Consider the following 13,443-nt stretch of genomic DNA (forward strand, 5'->3'; position numbering starts at 1 on the left):
GCAGACTGTTAAAACGTCTGACTTGCTCCAAGAATAGAACAGAGTTGCTTTCACAGTTTGCTCTTGTGGTTAATGGGATTTTTACTTTTCATTCAAAGCAAAACCAAAAAGTTGCAAAATTTACTTCAACCTTTACACAACAAGAATTTTAACACCTAAATCTTGGAAAATCATTGAAAAGCCAGACAAATAAAATAATGACGTATTTCAGTGAAGATGCTTTGCTATCCAAGTTTAATCCAAACATACACATAACACATGAAAATGACAGTACTTGAATTTTTGAAATGACACTGCAATGTGACTACACGAATCCTCAAGGAACACAATTGTGTTCATTGCACACCAAATACCTTGTAAGATTTCAGTGTAACATGAGGAAGCGTGGCTCGAGTAATTGCGTCGATTAGCAGATGCGCCCCCTGGTGGTAAACATGAATAAAACCTCAAAAATATACAATACGGTACAAAACGTTACACTGCTCAATACCAGAGTGCATATGGCGAAAAAAAAAAAAAAGTGCTCTTGAAAAAGTTTAAACATGATTCCTAACAGGAGTAGGACACAATACGGGGCGGCTACGATTATAGGTCCCACAACAATTAACACTTACAATCATATGAAAATAAACAAAACAATTCTTTATTAGATAATATATTCAAACTGATAAAAGATTCTACTAGTCACGTTAACCCCCTCCAAAAAAACAAAAAATTCCCACTCTGTGGCTTACTCTGCAAGCATGAGTTCTTTGTTCTGGTCAGACAAATGCTGAAGTGGTTGCTGAAATGTCAAGCAGACAAAATTTGATAAGACAACCGTGCCAAATGTTTGTTAATCGTTAACCAGATCATTTTAAAGAGAGAAGTTACGCTTATGTGAAACAAAAACCGGTTCATAACCTCTATGGAATGTGACTGCTTGGAAATTAATTTTGGAAAATGTGTGATGTCTCTTTGCGTCATACTCACACTTAAGTTGGAAATAACAGGGCTCACAGTACGGCTTCTTGTTTCGGACCCGAACCTGTACTCCAATGTCGGTTTTTCCAAGATATTGCTGGCAGCCCACACACTGAGGAGGAGGGAGAAGTGAGAAAAATGCAGTCCGGCATTCCAAAAATAGGGGCCTCTCTTTTAATATACTTTTTAATGAATGACATTACAGGGATTTGTTAGCATGGAACAGCACTTCAACCCCATTTGGTTGCTAAGAGCGACATCATCATCATCATCAAATTAAAGGTCATAAAGCTGAAGGTTGCAAAAATGAGTCACGAGTTTCCATCTTCGTTCTAATTAACTCTGGCCAGGGCCTTGTGATATCTGGTATCTAATGAGAGAAAGTGGACAGTGCTCAGGTTTCGTGCTCCTCACGAAGGAAAAGACAAACAGAGGCCATCTGCTTACCACAAAAATGAGTCAATGGAAAGTGTGCTACCAGCATTTGATTTTGTTCAGTCAGTCAGAAAACCTCAAGGCTGCAAAAATGTGGACTCTTCTTATAAGGCTGATATTTACTTCTTTTTAAAGTCTCTGTGATGTAACACGACCACGTCGGAATTATAGGAACCATCAGCAGTACACAAAAACACGAGTACGCCATCTGGAGGACTTGAGAATTATTATCTAATGAGACAATAACCTCAGAAAAGGCCAACTTTTAACTTGCAGTATATTCATTTCACAATCGCTGGTCAAATTCAGCTGTAAAAAGTTTTGTAACCAATTTGAGGACGGAAAAATGCTGACGTCATCAAGAAACATTAATTCGGAAGTCCCTGAACAGATTAGTTGGATTGGTAGCACACAAGGAGAAATCTGATTAGAGAATAAGAGTTCCAGTAAATAAAGGAGCGACTGGAAGGAGTGCAACCAAGAAAAATTCCTCCCAATGAAGAGAGCAGACTGTGCAGGAAACATTTCACGGAACAAATATTTGAATTGAGGTCGGAAATGTAGGTCAGTGCTGCTGACTGTTTAGGCTAGCAGGAAAGGTCTTGCTAACTCTCCAACCTCCACGACTGGGAATAATAATAATTAAAAAAGGGACTAATAACAAAAAATAATTTAAATATATAAAATAACAAAAATAAAACATTTATCATCGTACCTTATAGTGGTATTCATACTGCAAATAATGACATTGTAAATAGTGACTAAGCTGACCACATGAAGCGAGACAGCCGCTCTCCAACCCAGTGAGGAGATTAACTCGGCCAAAACTGAACCAAGAGGCGTGAAAAGAGTGCCGTTCAAATCCAAGCGCACCAAGACCCATGTGAGCACCCCACCACCAGAAGCCTGCTTTGTTAAACTCTCACCTGAAAACAGGCAAAATGGAAGCTGAGATTAAGTTCTTCAATAACCATGGCTGCCCCACTACTCAGATGGCCTTCACACACACAGCAAGTTCTCCTCCCACTGAGCATCCTGAGGCAGCAGCACACCATGAAGCGACGTTTTGAGATGATCGAGGGAAAATGACTCCTTACCTGCTGGGATGAGGGTCCGTGGGGGGATTTCTCAGAGATGATCTCGATCCGTTACTGTAACGGGCCGAGGAGGTTCTACCGGCACCAAAAAAACCCGCGGTGGCCGAATGTGGTCGGGGGTCAGCCGCCGTGAGGGTTGACCGGGCGCTTCCGAGAGTGTCGAGCGACTCGTACCTGCGAGCATCCGAGCACAAAGCTGAGAATAAAAAAATAAATAAAAATAAGCATGTGAAAAACTTCGAACCTCTTCAGGGGCAACCCGATGTAGATGGGCTCCTTGTAAAAAGCGCTGCTGCGTTGTCGTATCCAGCTGTTGTCAGTCAGGAGCTGAGTTCGCTTTTTCATCTCCTCCAAGATTTGCTGGCGCTCTTGCTCGGCCTTGGAAGAAAACTCTTCTTTCCTTTTCTTCTGATCACCTGAATGATGACCGACATTTGTGAGCGTACAAGATTAAAACTACAGAAAGTTTACGAGGAGACGCTCGGCTAACCTTTTGGTTGTTTGTATGACTCGGCTAATGCTGGAGTAGACAACGACTTTGCCCTAAGGGATGAACACATATCTAATATTTAAATATTTTGGATGGAAGTTTCCAGTGGAAAAGTAAATACGTCAGCTAAGAAGGCAGCCACGGAGAGAAAGTTTGATTGTTCTGACCTGTGTGCGGGAGAAAGCCCAGCAAAGCCAGAGGTGCCTTCAGCCCTGAGGTGTCACAATGAATAAGATAAAATAAATGAATAAAGAAAAAAATAGAAATAATATGAATTATAAAATAAAATAAATAAAATAAATACAAAATGCAAAAGCACAATCCGAGTCATCAGACCGGTCACGTGACACAAAAACGAGGCCTTACCAGTCTTTGTTCTTCAGATCCTTGCGTGTGCCATTCTGATGTTTAAAGCCGAGTTCTTCAGGGCTCCGCTCATTTATTTTTGTCAAACCATGTAGATGAGTCACTCCCGGAGGGGTCTCAACATCATCTCGCACTCCAAAGTTATTCTGAAACCACAAATTGCATTTCTGGTGTTAAGTGGCCTGCTGAAGAACATTGCCACCGGATCCTTAACAGACAAAGGAAAAAAATAAATAATGTGAGCGCCTCAATTTAATCAAACAACGGTCCATGAATCCATTTTCGCATGGATCACTGGAGCCCATTGATGAAAATTAAAAGGCAGTCACACAGGATGTCAAATGTTTGTATGCCTGCGTGAAGCGAAGGAACAAACACCTCAAAGGGTGATGTTCTAATTAACTGAAGAAAAGGAGAGGAAACCGAGTTTTCACAGCCGGCCTCCTACACACCTCCTTACGTGCATCCTCTTCCGCCTTCTGCCACTCCGCCTGCAGCCTCCGCCGATCTCGCTCATACTGCGCCTGACCAAGACACGGAACATCTCACCCACCACCATTCCATCTGATTCTCCAGGCTGCTGTTATCAGTTTTCACCTGAAGAAGGCGCTCTTGTTCTTCCTGCCACTTCTGCTGCCGCCTGTGGTCGCCCTCGTGGTCCCATGACCAGCTGGATGAGGAGCGGGTGAGGGACGGCACCTGGAGCTGCACAAACAGGCTGGACATGATCACCCGTGCAAACACACATTTTGTTAAATGGTGGAAACTTACATCGGAGATTGCAGATTCGGAACCTCCTGCGTGACAAAAAAAACAAAAGACTTCATCTCTGCTGCCGAACAGATCATTAATGAAACGCAATTCAGCTTCCAAATTAACATTGAGCTGCAATTTCCACTTTCATTGACAAGTTGGTCTGCAAAAATATGACATCCAGCTTGCTTGGACAAGCCAGGCCAAAGTCATCCAAGCTCAGCCAAGCAAGAGATCTTAACAGGATGCTGCCGCCCAGACTGCTTAGGCCTTGCCGCTTCGGTGGATATGACATTTGGCAGCTGAATTTGGAGCTTCATGCGGAATGTGTCCCATCTTAACTTCAGATCTTCAGAATGAAGTAAGTCACTGAGAGTATCAGCAAAGTATTCGGCATCCTTCAGGTTTTTAAAAAGTTTAGAGAAACCGAATGAGTTGAATAGTTGTGCGTATCAATAAAAAAATTAAAATAAAATTAAAAAAAATATAATAAAAGTAAAACTAAAAATAAAATAAATAAAAATAAAACTAGAAATATAAAATAAAAATAAATACATACATAATATAAAACTAATTAAAAACAATAAAAACAAGGCGGCAGAAAGTCCTAATCTGGGATCACGTCAGGATCTGTACCAATATAGCCCCGATTCAATATTACATCAAGGAAATTTCAAATGAATTTTAATGTCAATGAATTGAAATTGGGTTTGCTCTGTTGCCAAGAATCTTTTCACACAATGCACACAGCACATTACCACATAGGTAAACCCACGAGCTGAAGCCTGCAGAGCCTCCAGTCCACAGTAGCAGGAGACAAACAAGACAACCATATGCAATTAATGTTGTAAAGTAGAGAAAAGCATCAATTCTTCCACTTCACATGCTGCTCACTGGACATTTTCTCTTGTAAGCTAGTCTATTCTATTTGCTCATTATCCTGCATTTACACGGTAGATCTAAATGTCCAATTACACTTTAGTGCTTTTATCCCCCCACCCAATCATTTACACAGAAGGGACCGCTACGGTTCATAGTTACTAAGCAACGCACATACTCAGACACCCAATTCGAAACAAGTGCAAAAGTGTGTCTCGTTGGTCCATTTTGTGGGCAATGACTATATTTTGACTTGTTTCATACAGACAGTTCACCTCGACCAACTTGCAGACATTTCTTTGGCGGTTGATTTACGGCAATGCCATTCAAGGTTTCAGGAAAGCAGGGGCAACTTTTTTTTTCCCCCTCTGTATATTAATCCCTTTGCTGAGACCTTAAACCTTCGGAGCAAATAGATTTTTGTTTCCTGTTGGCATTCTCAACCCGATCATCAAATTGGTGGAAGGACACAAGACGGCCGTCATTATCGAGCTCACCCTTTTTTTCATAACGTCGACTGTCGGTGGTAAGGCTGCCAATTTGCAGGGCAGATGCCATTTTGTCCCCCCACGGGCCGGAGCTCAAGCGCGCCGCCAGATCGCCGCGGACAGTCGGGATGGCGTCATCTGCACACAGCTGGCAGAAGTCCGCCGGGCCGCCTGCCGCGAGAAGGACGCTTGCCGTCAAGAAAATGAAGACGGATGAGGGCGCAGACAGCGCAACACAAACAAGCTACCTTGCTTTAGCGTGATTTGCTCAAAGCAAATGGAAAAATAAGTCACAATGCTCCAAATGTGAATGGCCCCAATTCCAAGAAGTTCTCCTCAAAGTGTGTCATGCAGAAACTTTTCAATAAAAGGGTTTCTGACTGCATTGTTTTTTTTTCTCTGCTGATTGTTTGTCTGTTTTTTTCCCAGGTAGTCACCACATTCTTGCAAAACAGTCGGCAGCTTCCGTAAAACAAACAATCTCCAAACTGTTGAAATATTTATATTTGGCTTCTAAATACTCTCCAAAAGCGGCGTTGAGCCGGAATAAAATTTTGAACATGAAATCACGATTTATCGTCTTGCCAAAAATAAAAAGCATGCAAGAAAATAAGAGAAATAGAAACGGTTGCCTCCAAAGAACATTTTGAGAAAAATCAAAGTGACAATGTTCATGAACATTTTACCTGCATGACAACATTTTCTTCTTGCCTCAGTAGTTTCCCAAAGTGGTTGGAAAACAAAGTCCGGTCCACTGTTTGATATGGGAACAAGACTCAGGTCTCTGTGGTCGACCTGAAAAGCACACAGCACACACACCGACTTCAAGTTGACACCCACAGATCCAGTTTCATGTGCTTCCACATTGAAATGAGATACTCCAAGGGGCTTGTTGCACGAATTATCGTAGCGGCTATCACGGACTCCGTTGGTGGACCTTTCCCCCCTTTGGACAAATCCACCGTGGGGCTTCATTCATATTAAAGAGGAAGTTTTTGTTTGGATTTGAAAACGCAACTGTAGGAGTGAATGGACCATGAGTTGCGTCACCGTATAAATTAAAGTCTTATTCCAAGGCAAGGCGAGGCTGGACGGAAAATATTAAAATGCGCTCTGCTGCTTCCTTTTTTTTCCTCATCTGGCTCATTTAATTTGATAAATGGGTGCTGTCAGTGTTGATCCGTCCTGATGTTGACAATGCTGTTTGATGCAATATGATGATGCTGCAGGAACAATCCCACATACCTTGGGGGTGTCGACGCTGGCGCTACGCGGCAGAGTTGCGGCTTTGCCGAGTTGGGCCTGCGTCTTTGAATATTGCTGAGAGCGAAAGCTTTGCCTGGAAAGACTGGTCCGCTCTGCTTTTGCTAAAATCGTCTCCACCACATGGTTGGGATGCGGACCTCTTAGGTAAGACGAGGCGGTTTGTCTTTTGAGCGTGGCGCCAGCAGGTGAGGAAGGAGCGCCTTCTCCTACTCCCGTTAGGCTCTGCGGACATGACTCATTAAATCAACGGCACAAATTGTATATCGGAACTCGTAAACAGCATATCAAAGGCGTTGCATCAACCCACACAGCGGCATATATTTTTAATGAGGTGGGGAGGTAGGTAGCAGACCAAGCAGGTTGTCCACGCTCGCATTATGTTAATTGCCACGAGCGGACCCTGGTAGGTACATAAAAGTAACTATTAAATTGAATGGAATTTTATTTTATTGAATTTTATTTTATTTATTTATTTATTTATTTATTTATTTATTTATTTATTTAATTGAATTTTATTTTGTTTTATTTTATTTTATTACAGTAAAATGTCATAATGATAAAAATTGTTTTCATCTTATTTTTTTATTTTGCAAGGACTAATGTTAAAACAATACCTGAAACGTCGCTTGCAAATAATGTATGAACGTTTTTAAAATATATGTATAAACTTTAACTGAAAAAAATGCAAACAATAACAAAATGGCGCTACAGCGACGACACTCACATGAGAGAGTTTTGGAATCCTGGACTGCTTTGTCCCGAAGGGCCGAGGTGTGATGACTGACGAGAGACGACAGGATCCCTCGGCCCGTTTGAAGGCGCGAGGAAGGCTGGCTGAACACGACCAAGAAGCGGCTCTGCTCAAATAGTTTCTGCTGCCTTCAGCCGACTCACATCTACTTTTGTCTCCTGACATTTCAGAAGCGTTTTCATGTCTCTCCGTTCCAGACAAGGTTTTCGGGTCAGAAAGGTCTCGGAAAGCGACAGAGCTTCCCGATTCGCCGTCATTTGGAAAACCTGCTGCGCCGAGAAAACTCAATCGACTCGTGTGAACCTTCTCGGGTTGACTCGCATCACTTCGGGGGTCAACGGGAGCGGAAAGGTTGAACCGGCTTTGGGAGCTCAAAGCGTTATCCCGTGTTGGTGCCGTTACCGCTGCTCCATTTAATGCCAAAGATGCAAACCGGGTCTCCTCTCCCGTGACGTTCTCATCAGAGCCAGGCGTGGGTCCGCCCGAGTTTGCCTGGCAACAAGCAGAAAACAAATGGCGATTCCGAGTGTCGTGACAATTTTAAAAACCTCAGCATTGAGTCTTGCAAAACGTACATATGCAGGGGGAAAGTTCTGGCTAGAAGAGGCGGGGCTAAATGGCACCTCAGCCGCATAGCTTCGAGTCAGTGGAGCTCGACCGTGCATCCTGAGAAAAGCGCTTGAGAAGTTTGATGGAGGAGAAACGGAGGCCGGGCAGTGCCTTTGCGCTGACAGCTGCTCTCTGTGGAATTGCCATGTAATGGAAGAGGAGTCAGTAATGAAAAGATGGAGGATGTGTCACATTACTCCAGTTCGCCGCCGTGTAGCGAGACAAGTGAGGGCGGCGGCCTTTCACTGCTTCCAGAACATATGGCGGCCAGCTCCACACTTTGGAAGTTAACTTGCCTTTCCAGCTGCACGCTGCGCTGGCTTTCAAGGTCATTCTCGGCTCCGTCGTTCATCGTGTTCATGACGCCTTCTCTGTCAAGAGATTCCCTGCGGAGATTCGACTTTACGTTCTTGCGATGGTTCTTCCACCTTGTCAAGGCCTGAAACAATGCAGATATGATCTCCCGTTTCTTCTCATGTCATGGAAACAATTGGACTCACATCTTGCCAGCGAGCTTCACTGTCTCGGGTGGCGCTGTGGCTCCTCCATTTTTTGTCTTGATTCCATTTCCCTGCGGAGGTGTCCTGGCCCTCGCGAGCATCTTCTTGGGAAACCTTACGTGAAGTTCGCACCGTTGGGATGTCACTCAATGATTTGCTCCTTATGCACAAAACACTGCAAGAGAAATCAATGCATTGATTGACAACACCATACTTGGCATATTTTGACAATTTACATGAATAAAGAAAATTGACTCGGCAAGGAAAAGCCCTCGGCGGACAATGGACGACCCATTTTGTCACGTGGTACCTACCTGGTAAATGAAGTCGATACTTTGCCATTGTCCTTTTTTTGCTTCCTCCGCAGGACTGGAGGTGGCATCTCGCCTTTGGTTGACTGCTGAGCGGTCTCCATCTTGAATACTTGCTCAGCTTCTGCATCACTTCCACAGCCTTGGCAACAGAAGAAGACATTCCAAGTCTGACATTATGAACCCACCATGACGGAAATGTGTAGAAACGCAGAAATTAAAAGCACCTTCACTGTTTGTACGTGGAGCTCGAGAGTCGGTGGAGTCCAAGCTGTCCAAGGAAGCCTCCCTCGTATGGCCGATGGGCCCGCCTGGATGAACGCACTCTCGGTCTTTCACATTACCGCCGTCGTCGAGTGCCTGAGGTGAGGAGACAGCCTTAGAGATTTCGGTCAATTACATGAAACCAAAATTCGTGGATGGGACCTTGGACAAAGCCAATCCCAAGAGTCCTTCAAAGGCCTTGAAGTTGAGCTGGGCACCATTGTAGCAATCATCCAGGTAGGCCTTGCGACCCAACCAGTAGACTGTGATCAGAACCTGAAAGAGTCAGAAGGAGATATGCGTCACTATTATTTTTATTCGTCAATAGGATTCAAAGTTATTCTTCTCACTCCTTTCCGAATGTCTTTTGTTTCTCGATTTTTGCTTTCTCAATTTTATTTTGATATTATGCAAGGATTTTATCCGGGAACAAACAGTATTGTTTGTATATTTGAATATTTAGAATCAAACTGTCAAAAAGTGTAAAAAAATAATTGCTACTGCTACATGAAAGACGTGTGTGACCTTTATCAAAAAAAAATAAAAAAAAAATCACCTTGGTAACACAGCAAGAAGTAATTGCTCCTGTCTGGCATATGTTATTCCTTTTTGACTTTCTCCTCAAAAAACAACATTAGAGAGATTCTGCCTTTGTCCCTGCTCACAAAGAGTGTAATGGTTTAAAATTACTTTCACGCAGTAGTCATAATTGGGGACGAATATGTTCAAGACCAACAATAGCAAAAAAAAAAAACACTGTCTCAGAGAATTCGCTTTGCTGCGCTGCACCACTCAATTTTAGAATGAAAATTAATGATTAAAATCAGACATTTACAATAATCGCTCATTTAGTCGCAACGGGTTAAAACATCTTTACAATTACGTACGACGTCATAGTGTGTGCATTGGAATTGCATGAAAGAACAGGATGAGAATGGACACAAATTGACCCCAATTGCCTAATAGAAGCAAAAAAAAAAAAAAAAAAAAGGCCTTTCAAAGAGACTGGGCACTAACAAAGAGCCTCATTAATGTGTGCATGTGGTCAAGCAGCGTGTGAATTCAAATGAGGCTTCTGATGCAACGATGCAGTTTCATCAGTTGAAAAACATGTCAAATAAAAACAGCGCCTGCGAGTCGCCATTCTAAAAAAAAAAAAAAACTGGCTGGAATTAGGAAAGCTCAGATGGCATGGCCAATGCTGCAGTTTCCAAATTGGCACTAAATTCAGAAAACGATATAAAAGATATGACGTACATTTTTGAGTCTTCGACCGCTTTCGTTTCGCCTACAAAAAAAGAAGAAAATGAACAAAAGATTAATCACAAATGTATTAATCCATACATGGTCACAATAAAAAATAGAAAAAAGTATTAAAGCATTTCTGTACATGGTCACAATAGATAAAAGAAAAAATGTAGGTCCTTCATTTTTTTTTATAAATCTTCACAAAATATGAACATATTGAATAACTTTAGGAGCATTGTGTTAGTCTAACAGCTGAACTATTAGAAAAAGTATTAATGCATCTCTGTACATGGTCACAATAAATAAAAGATTTTTTTTTTTTAATAAATCTTCCCAAAATATGAACATATTGAATAACTTTAGGAGCAATGTGTTAGTCTAATAGCAAAGTTCCCCAAGTCATATTTCAATGTTCTCGAAATACAAGTTTAAGCAAGTTCTGTGGTATTTTTTATTGATTTGGTAGCAGTAATTTAAAAAAAGAATTTAACAACTCTGCTAGTAGGCGCACAAAAAAAAAAATATTGCAGCAGCCTGCATATTTTCCAAATACAAGATGAGACAAAACTGCTGACAAATGCACCTGACGATTGCTCGACTTGACAAGTCCTGCAAGTCTCCCGGGTGGAACAGCTGGGACTCGTTCAGTCCCACTTTCCCGCAAGCTTTTAGAAACACATTTACGTTATCCTGCGGATCAAAAACACAAACCGAGAAAAAAAACAAGTCAAACATTGTAACTTACATTACACGTCTCGTGCAACGCTGCTCGTGACACGCATTTCATATTTCCTTTGGTTATGCGTGTACCATGTTTAATATGTATGGCTGGATTATCTGCAGCACATCATCATGAACATCTCAACCACATCGACTTTGGACCTGACTATTTATCAGCCCCAGTCGGAGGGCGGCGATTGATTTTTTTGTCCTCTCGGCTCGCTTTGGGCATTTCTACAAATTTGAATTGAGCTTTGCACACAGCCTGGAGCTAAATAAGAATCGAAAATCCAGCTATGCTAAAAACAACTTAATGGATTCAGAGGGTGGGTCATCACCCCGACAAGCAATACCAGAACAATTTAGCCAATTTCTCCTCAGGCTTTTGGATGGGCAACCAAAACAAATGTCACAACTCCCCTGGTGAGTAGCTGCCATCCAATTATGATCAAGTCAAATACTGGCAGCAAAAAGGTTGAATTGAAAATTTGAATTGAATAAATGATACTTAACGCTTACCAAGCCAGCAATGGGAGTAGCTTGTCGGTTCAGTTTCTTAATGATTCCAGGTTTTAATTGGTTGATCAGGCTGCGATGAAGGAAAAAAAATAGCCGTTACTTAGTTGATAGGGACTCATAGTAGTTGCATCAATGGAAGAACATGACTCACTCGCAAAGCAGGACTCCATTCTCAAGAGCTGCACGGAAGTCGCTGCAACCAAACCGTTTGCCGGTTACCTCCTAAAATACAAACGGAAAACTTGATGATCCGAACAGAAAGTTGGCTCATTGGCAGGCAGTTTGGTTGACACTAGCAGATAGTATACCTTAAAATCGTTAAATTAAAATAAAGAAAAATAAAGAAAAAAAATACAATAAATAAATACATATATAAAATGTGGATGGATATTAAATAAATAAATAAATAAATAAATAAATAAATAAATAAATAAATACATAAATAAATAAATAAATCTTTCGCTGCCCACCAAAAAAAAGGAGGCAGACACAAATATTTTGAGTCCAAACATTCTCCACCCACAATTTAACATACAAAACACCATTAGCAAATTCTTGATGAGGTTTGGCACAGGGCCCGTTTCAAACTACATTCACCAACTAATTAAAAATCAATAGGCCTGGTTTCCTCCTCCAGCCTGCTACATGCAAGATTGGTTGGGCTGCCCGCCAACCGGCGCTGTGCACATTCTCATTATGATCCACTCGGACAACTGACAGCCTATTTAGAGTTAGTCAACATTCATGGTTGGCCCATTTGGTTATAGTTTAAGCTTGGCCAAAATGTGCAATGCTTGGATAGCAGTCAGCTAAAACAAAATGCATTGAAACCAAATGTACAGCAAATCTGTTTCTTAAACAATTCAGTGAGCAATACACAATTATCAACAATTAAAAACATTTAAAAAATGGCAGCAAGGAACGTTAATAATGACTTCAACTGCTTTCTTCAGTTTAATGGAGCCTGTCAATATAAGCACATTTATTGTGTGACAGCTTGTGGTTTGTCCAAAGAAAAGAAATGAAGATGTCACCCACCTCAATCCAACGCTGAGCCTCATTGAAGGCATCCGCGCAGCTGGAAGTGCTTTGCTGCCGCCACTCCATTTGCGTCGACGCGCAAACCAAATTACGCACACACTGGCGCGCACAAAATGATGGAATGGAAGATGCGTCAAAGTTTGCGCAAATGAAGATGAAGTGCTCACCAATATGCTCGCCTTCCCTGTTGATTGGCGTCCAGTTGACCGAGGAAGTGCTCTCGTGACCTCCAACCAAGCCCGGGTCTCAAAAATAACGTTTGGAGGTTGGGTCACCGCCCACTCGGAAACCACGAGAAAAGTTTGCAAGTGAAGTGGGCCAGATTCCCTAGCGGCTTCACGGGGTATGACGCCATCGTAATCTCCAATTAATGGAATCAATGGTCCAGAAACTTTTTTTTTTTCCAAGCTGCACCAGATCAAAAAATGCTGAAGCGCTATCATGATACAGGATTGTATTTTTTTGGTGTGTATTTCCTTTTTTATTATTGTGTTTATATTATTTTATATTATTTATTATTTTATTTATTGTGTTCAATAAAATCCCCATTATTATAGAAGCTCGTATTATATTTAGGAATCTTATAAAGGACAATTTATTTCCCAATTTACAATATGTGTAATATTGTTTTATGATTGAATCATCTAAAAATAAAAACCTTGACAATTTATATGAAATTAAAACTCCCAAACAATTTCCATGGATTTAATGTCGACAAAGTGGCACATTTTGTTTCCTTTACA

The 13,443-nt window shown here is 41.6% G+C and overlaps 1 protein-coding gene across 1 annotated transcript; it reads right to left on the bottom strand.

Annotated features, from left to right (window-relative positions):
* Positions 1-205: 205 nt before the first annotated feature.
* On the bottom strand, positions 206-12,982 carry LOC148401039 (uncharacterized). The gene is made up of 26 exons (XM_088371905.1): positions 12,698-12,982; positions 11,811-11,881; positions 11,660-11,729; positions 11,004-11,110; positions 10,430-10,460; positions 9,335-9,448; positions 9,136-9,268; positions 8,912-9,050; positions 8,598-8,772; positions 8,390-8,536; positions 8,064-8,225; positions 7,462-7,980; positions 6,717-6,959; positions 6,158-6,266; positions 5,481-5,642; positions 4,123-4,148; positions 3,949-4,056; positions 3,804-3,875; positions 3,352-3,497; positions 3,153-3,197; positions 2,986-3,038; positions 2,740-2,911; positions 2,496-2,669; positions 2,325-2,433; positions 973-1,075; positions 206-784 (listed from the first exon to the last, which is right to left on the bottom strand). The coding sequence occupies exons 1-26, from the start codon at positions 12,764-12,766 to the stop codon at positions 762-764; spliced, it is 3,282 nt and encodes a 1,093-aa protein (XP_088228031.1). The 5' UTR covers positions 12,767-12,982; the 3' UTR covers positions 206-761.
* Between the last annotated feature and the right edge of the window lie 461 nt (positions 12,983-13,443).

This window comes from Syngnathus floridae, chromosome 3, assembly GCF_059516105.1.
Source record: "Syngnathus floridae isolate MCC-2025c chromosome 3, RoL_Sflo_1.0, whole genome shotgun sequence".
NCBI lineage: Eukaryota > Metazoa > Chordata > Actinopteri > Syngnathiformes > Syngnathidae > Syngnathus > Syngnathus floridae.

Excerpts from the sequence above, each read along its gene's own strand:
- LOC148401039 (XM_088371905.1), bottom strand. The coding sequence starts at position 12,766 with ATGGAGTGGCGGCAGCAAAGCACTTCCAGCTGCGCGGATGCCTTCAAT. Across the intron at positions 8,226-8,389 it reads GCGTGCAGCTGGAAAGGCAA|CAGCTGTCAGCGCAAAGGCA; the intron begins GTTAACTTCCAA and ends TTCCACAGAGAG. Across the intron at positions 2,670-2,739 it reads ATCGGGTTGCCCCTGAAGAG|GTACGAGTCGCTCGACACTC; the intron begins GTTCGAAGTTTT and ends GGATGCTCGCAG.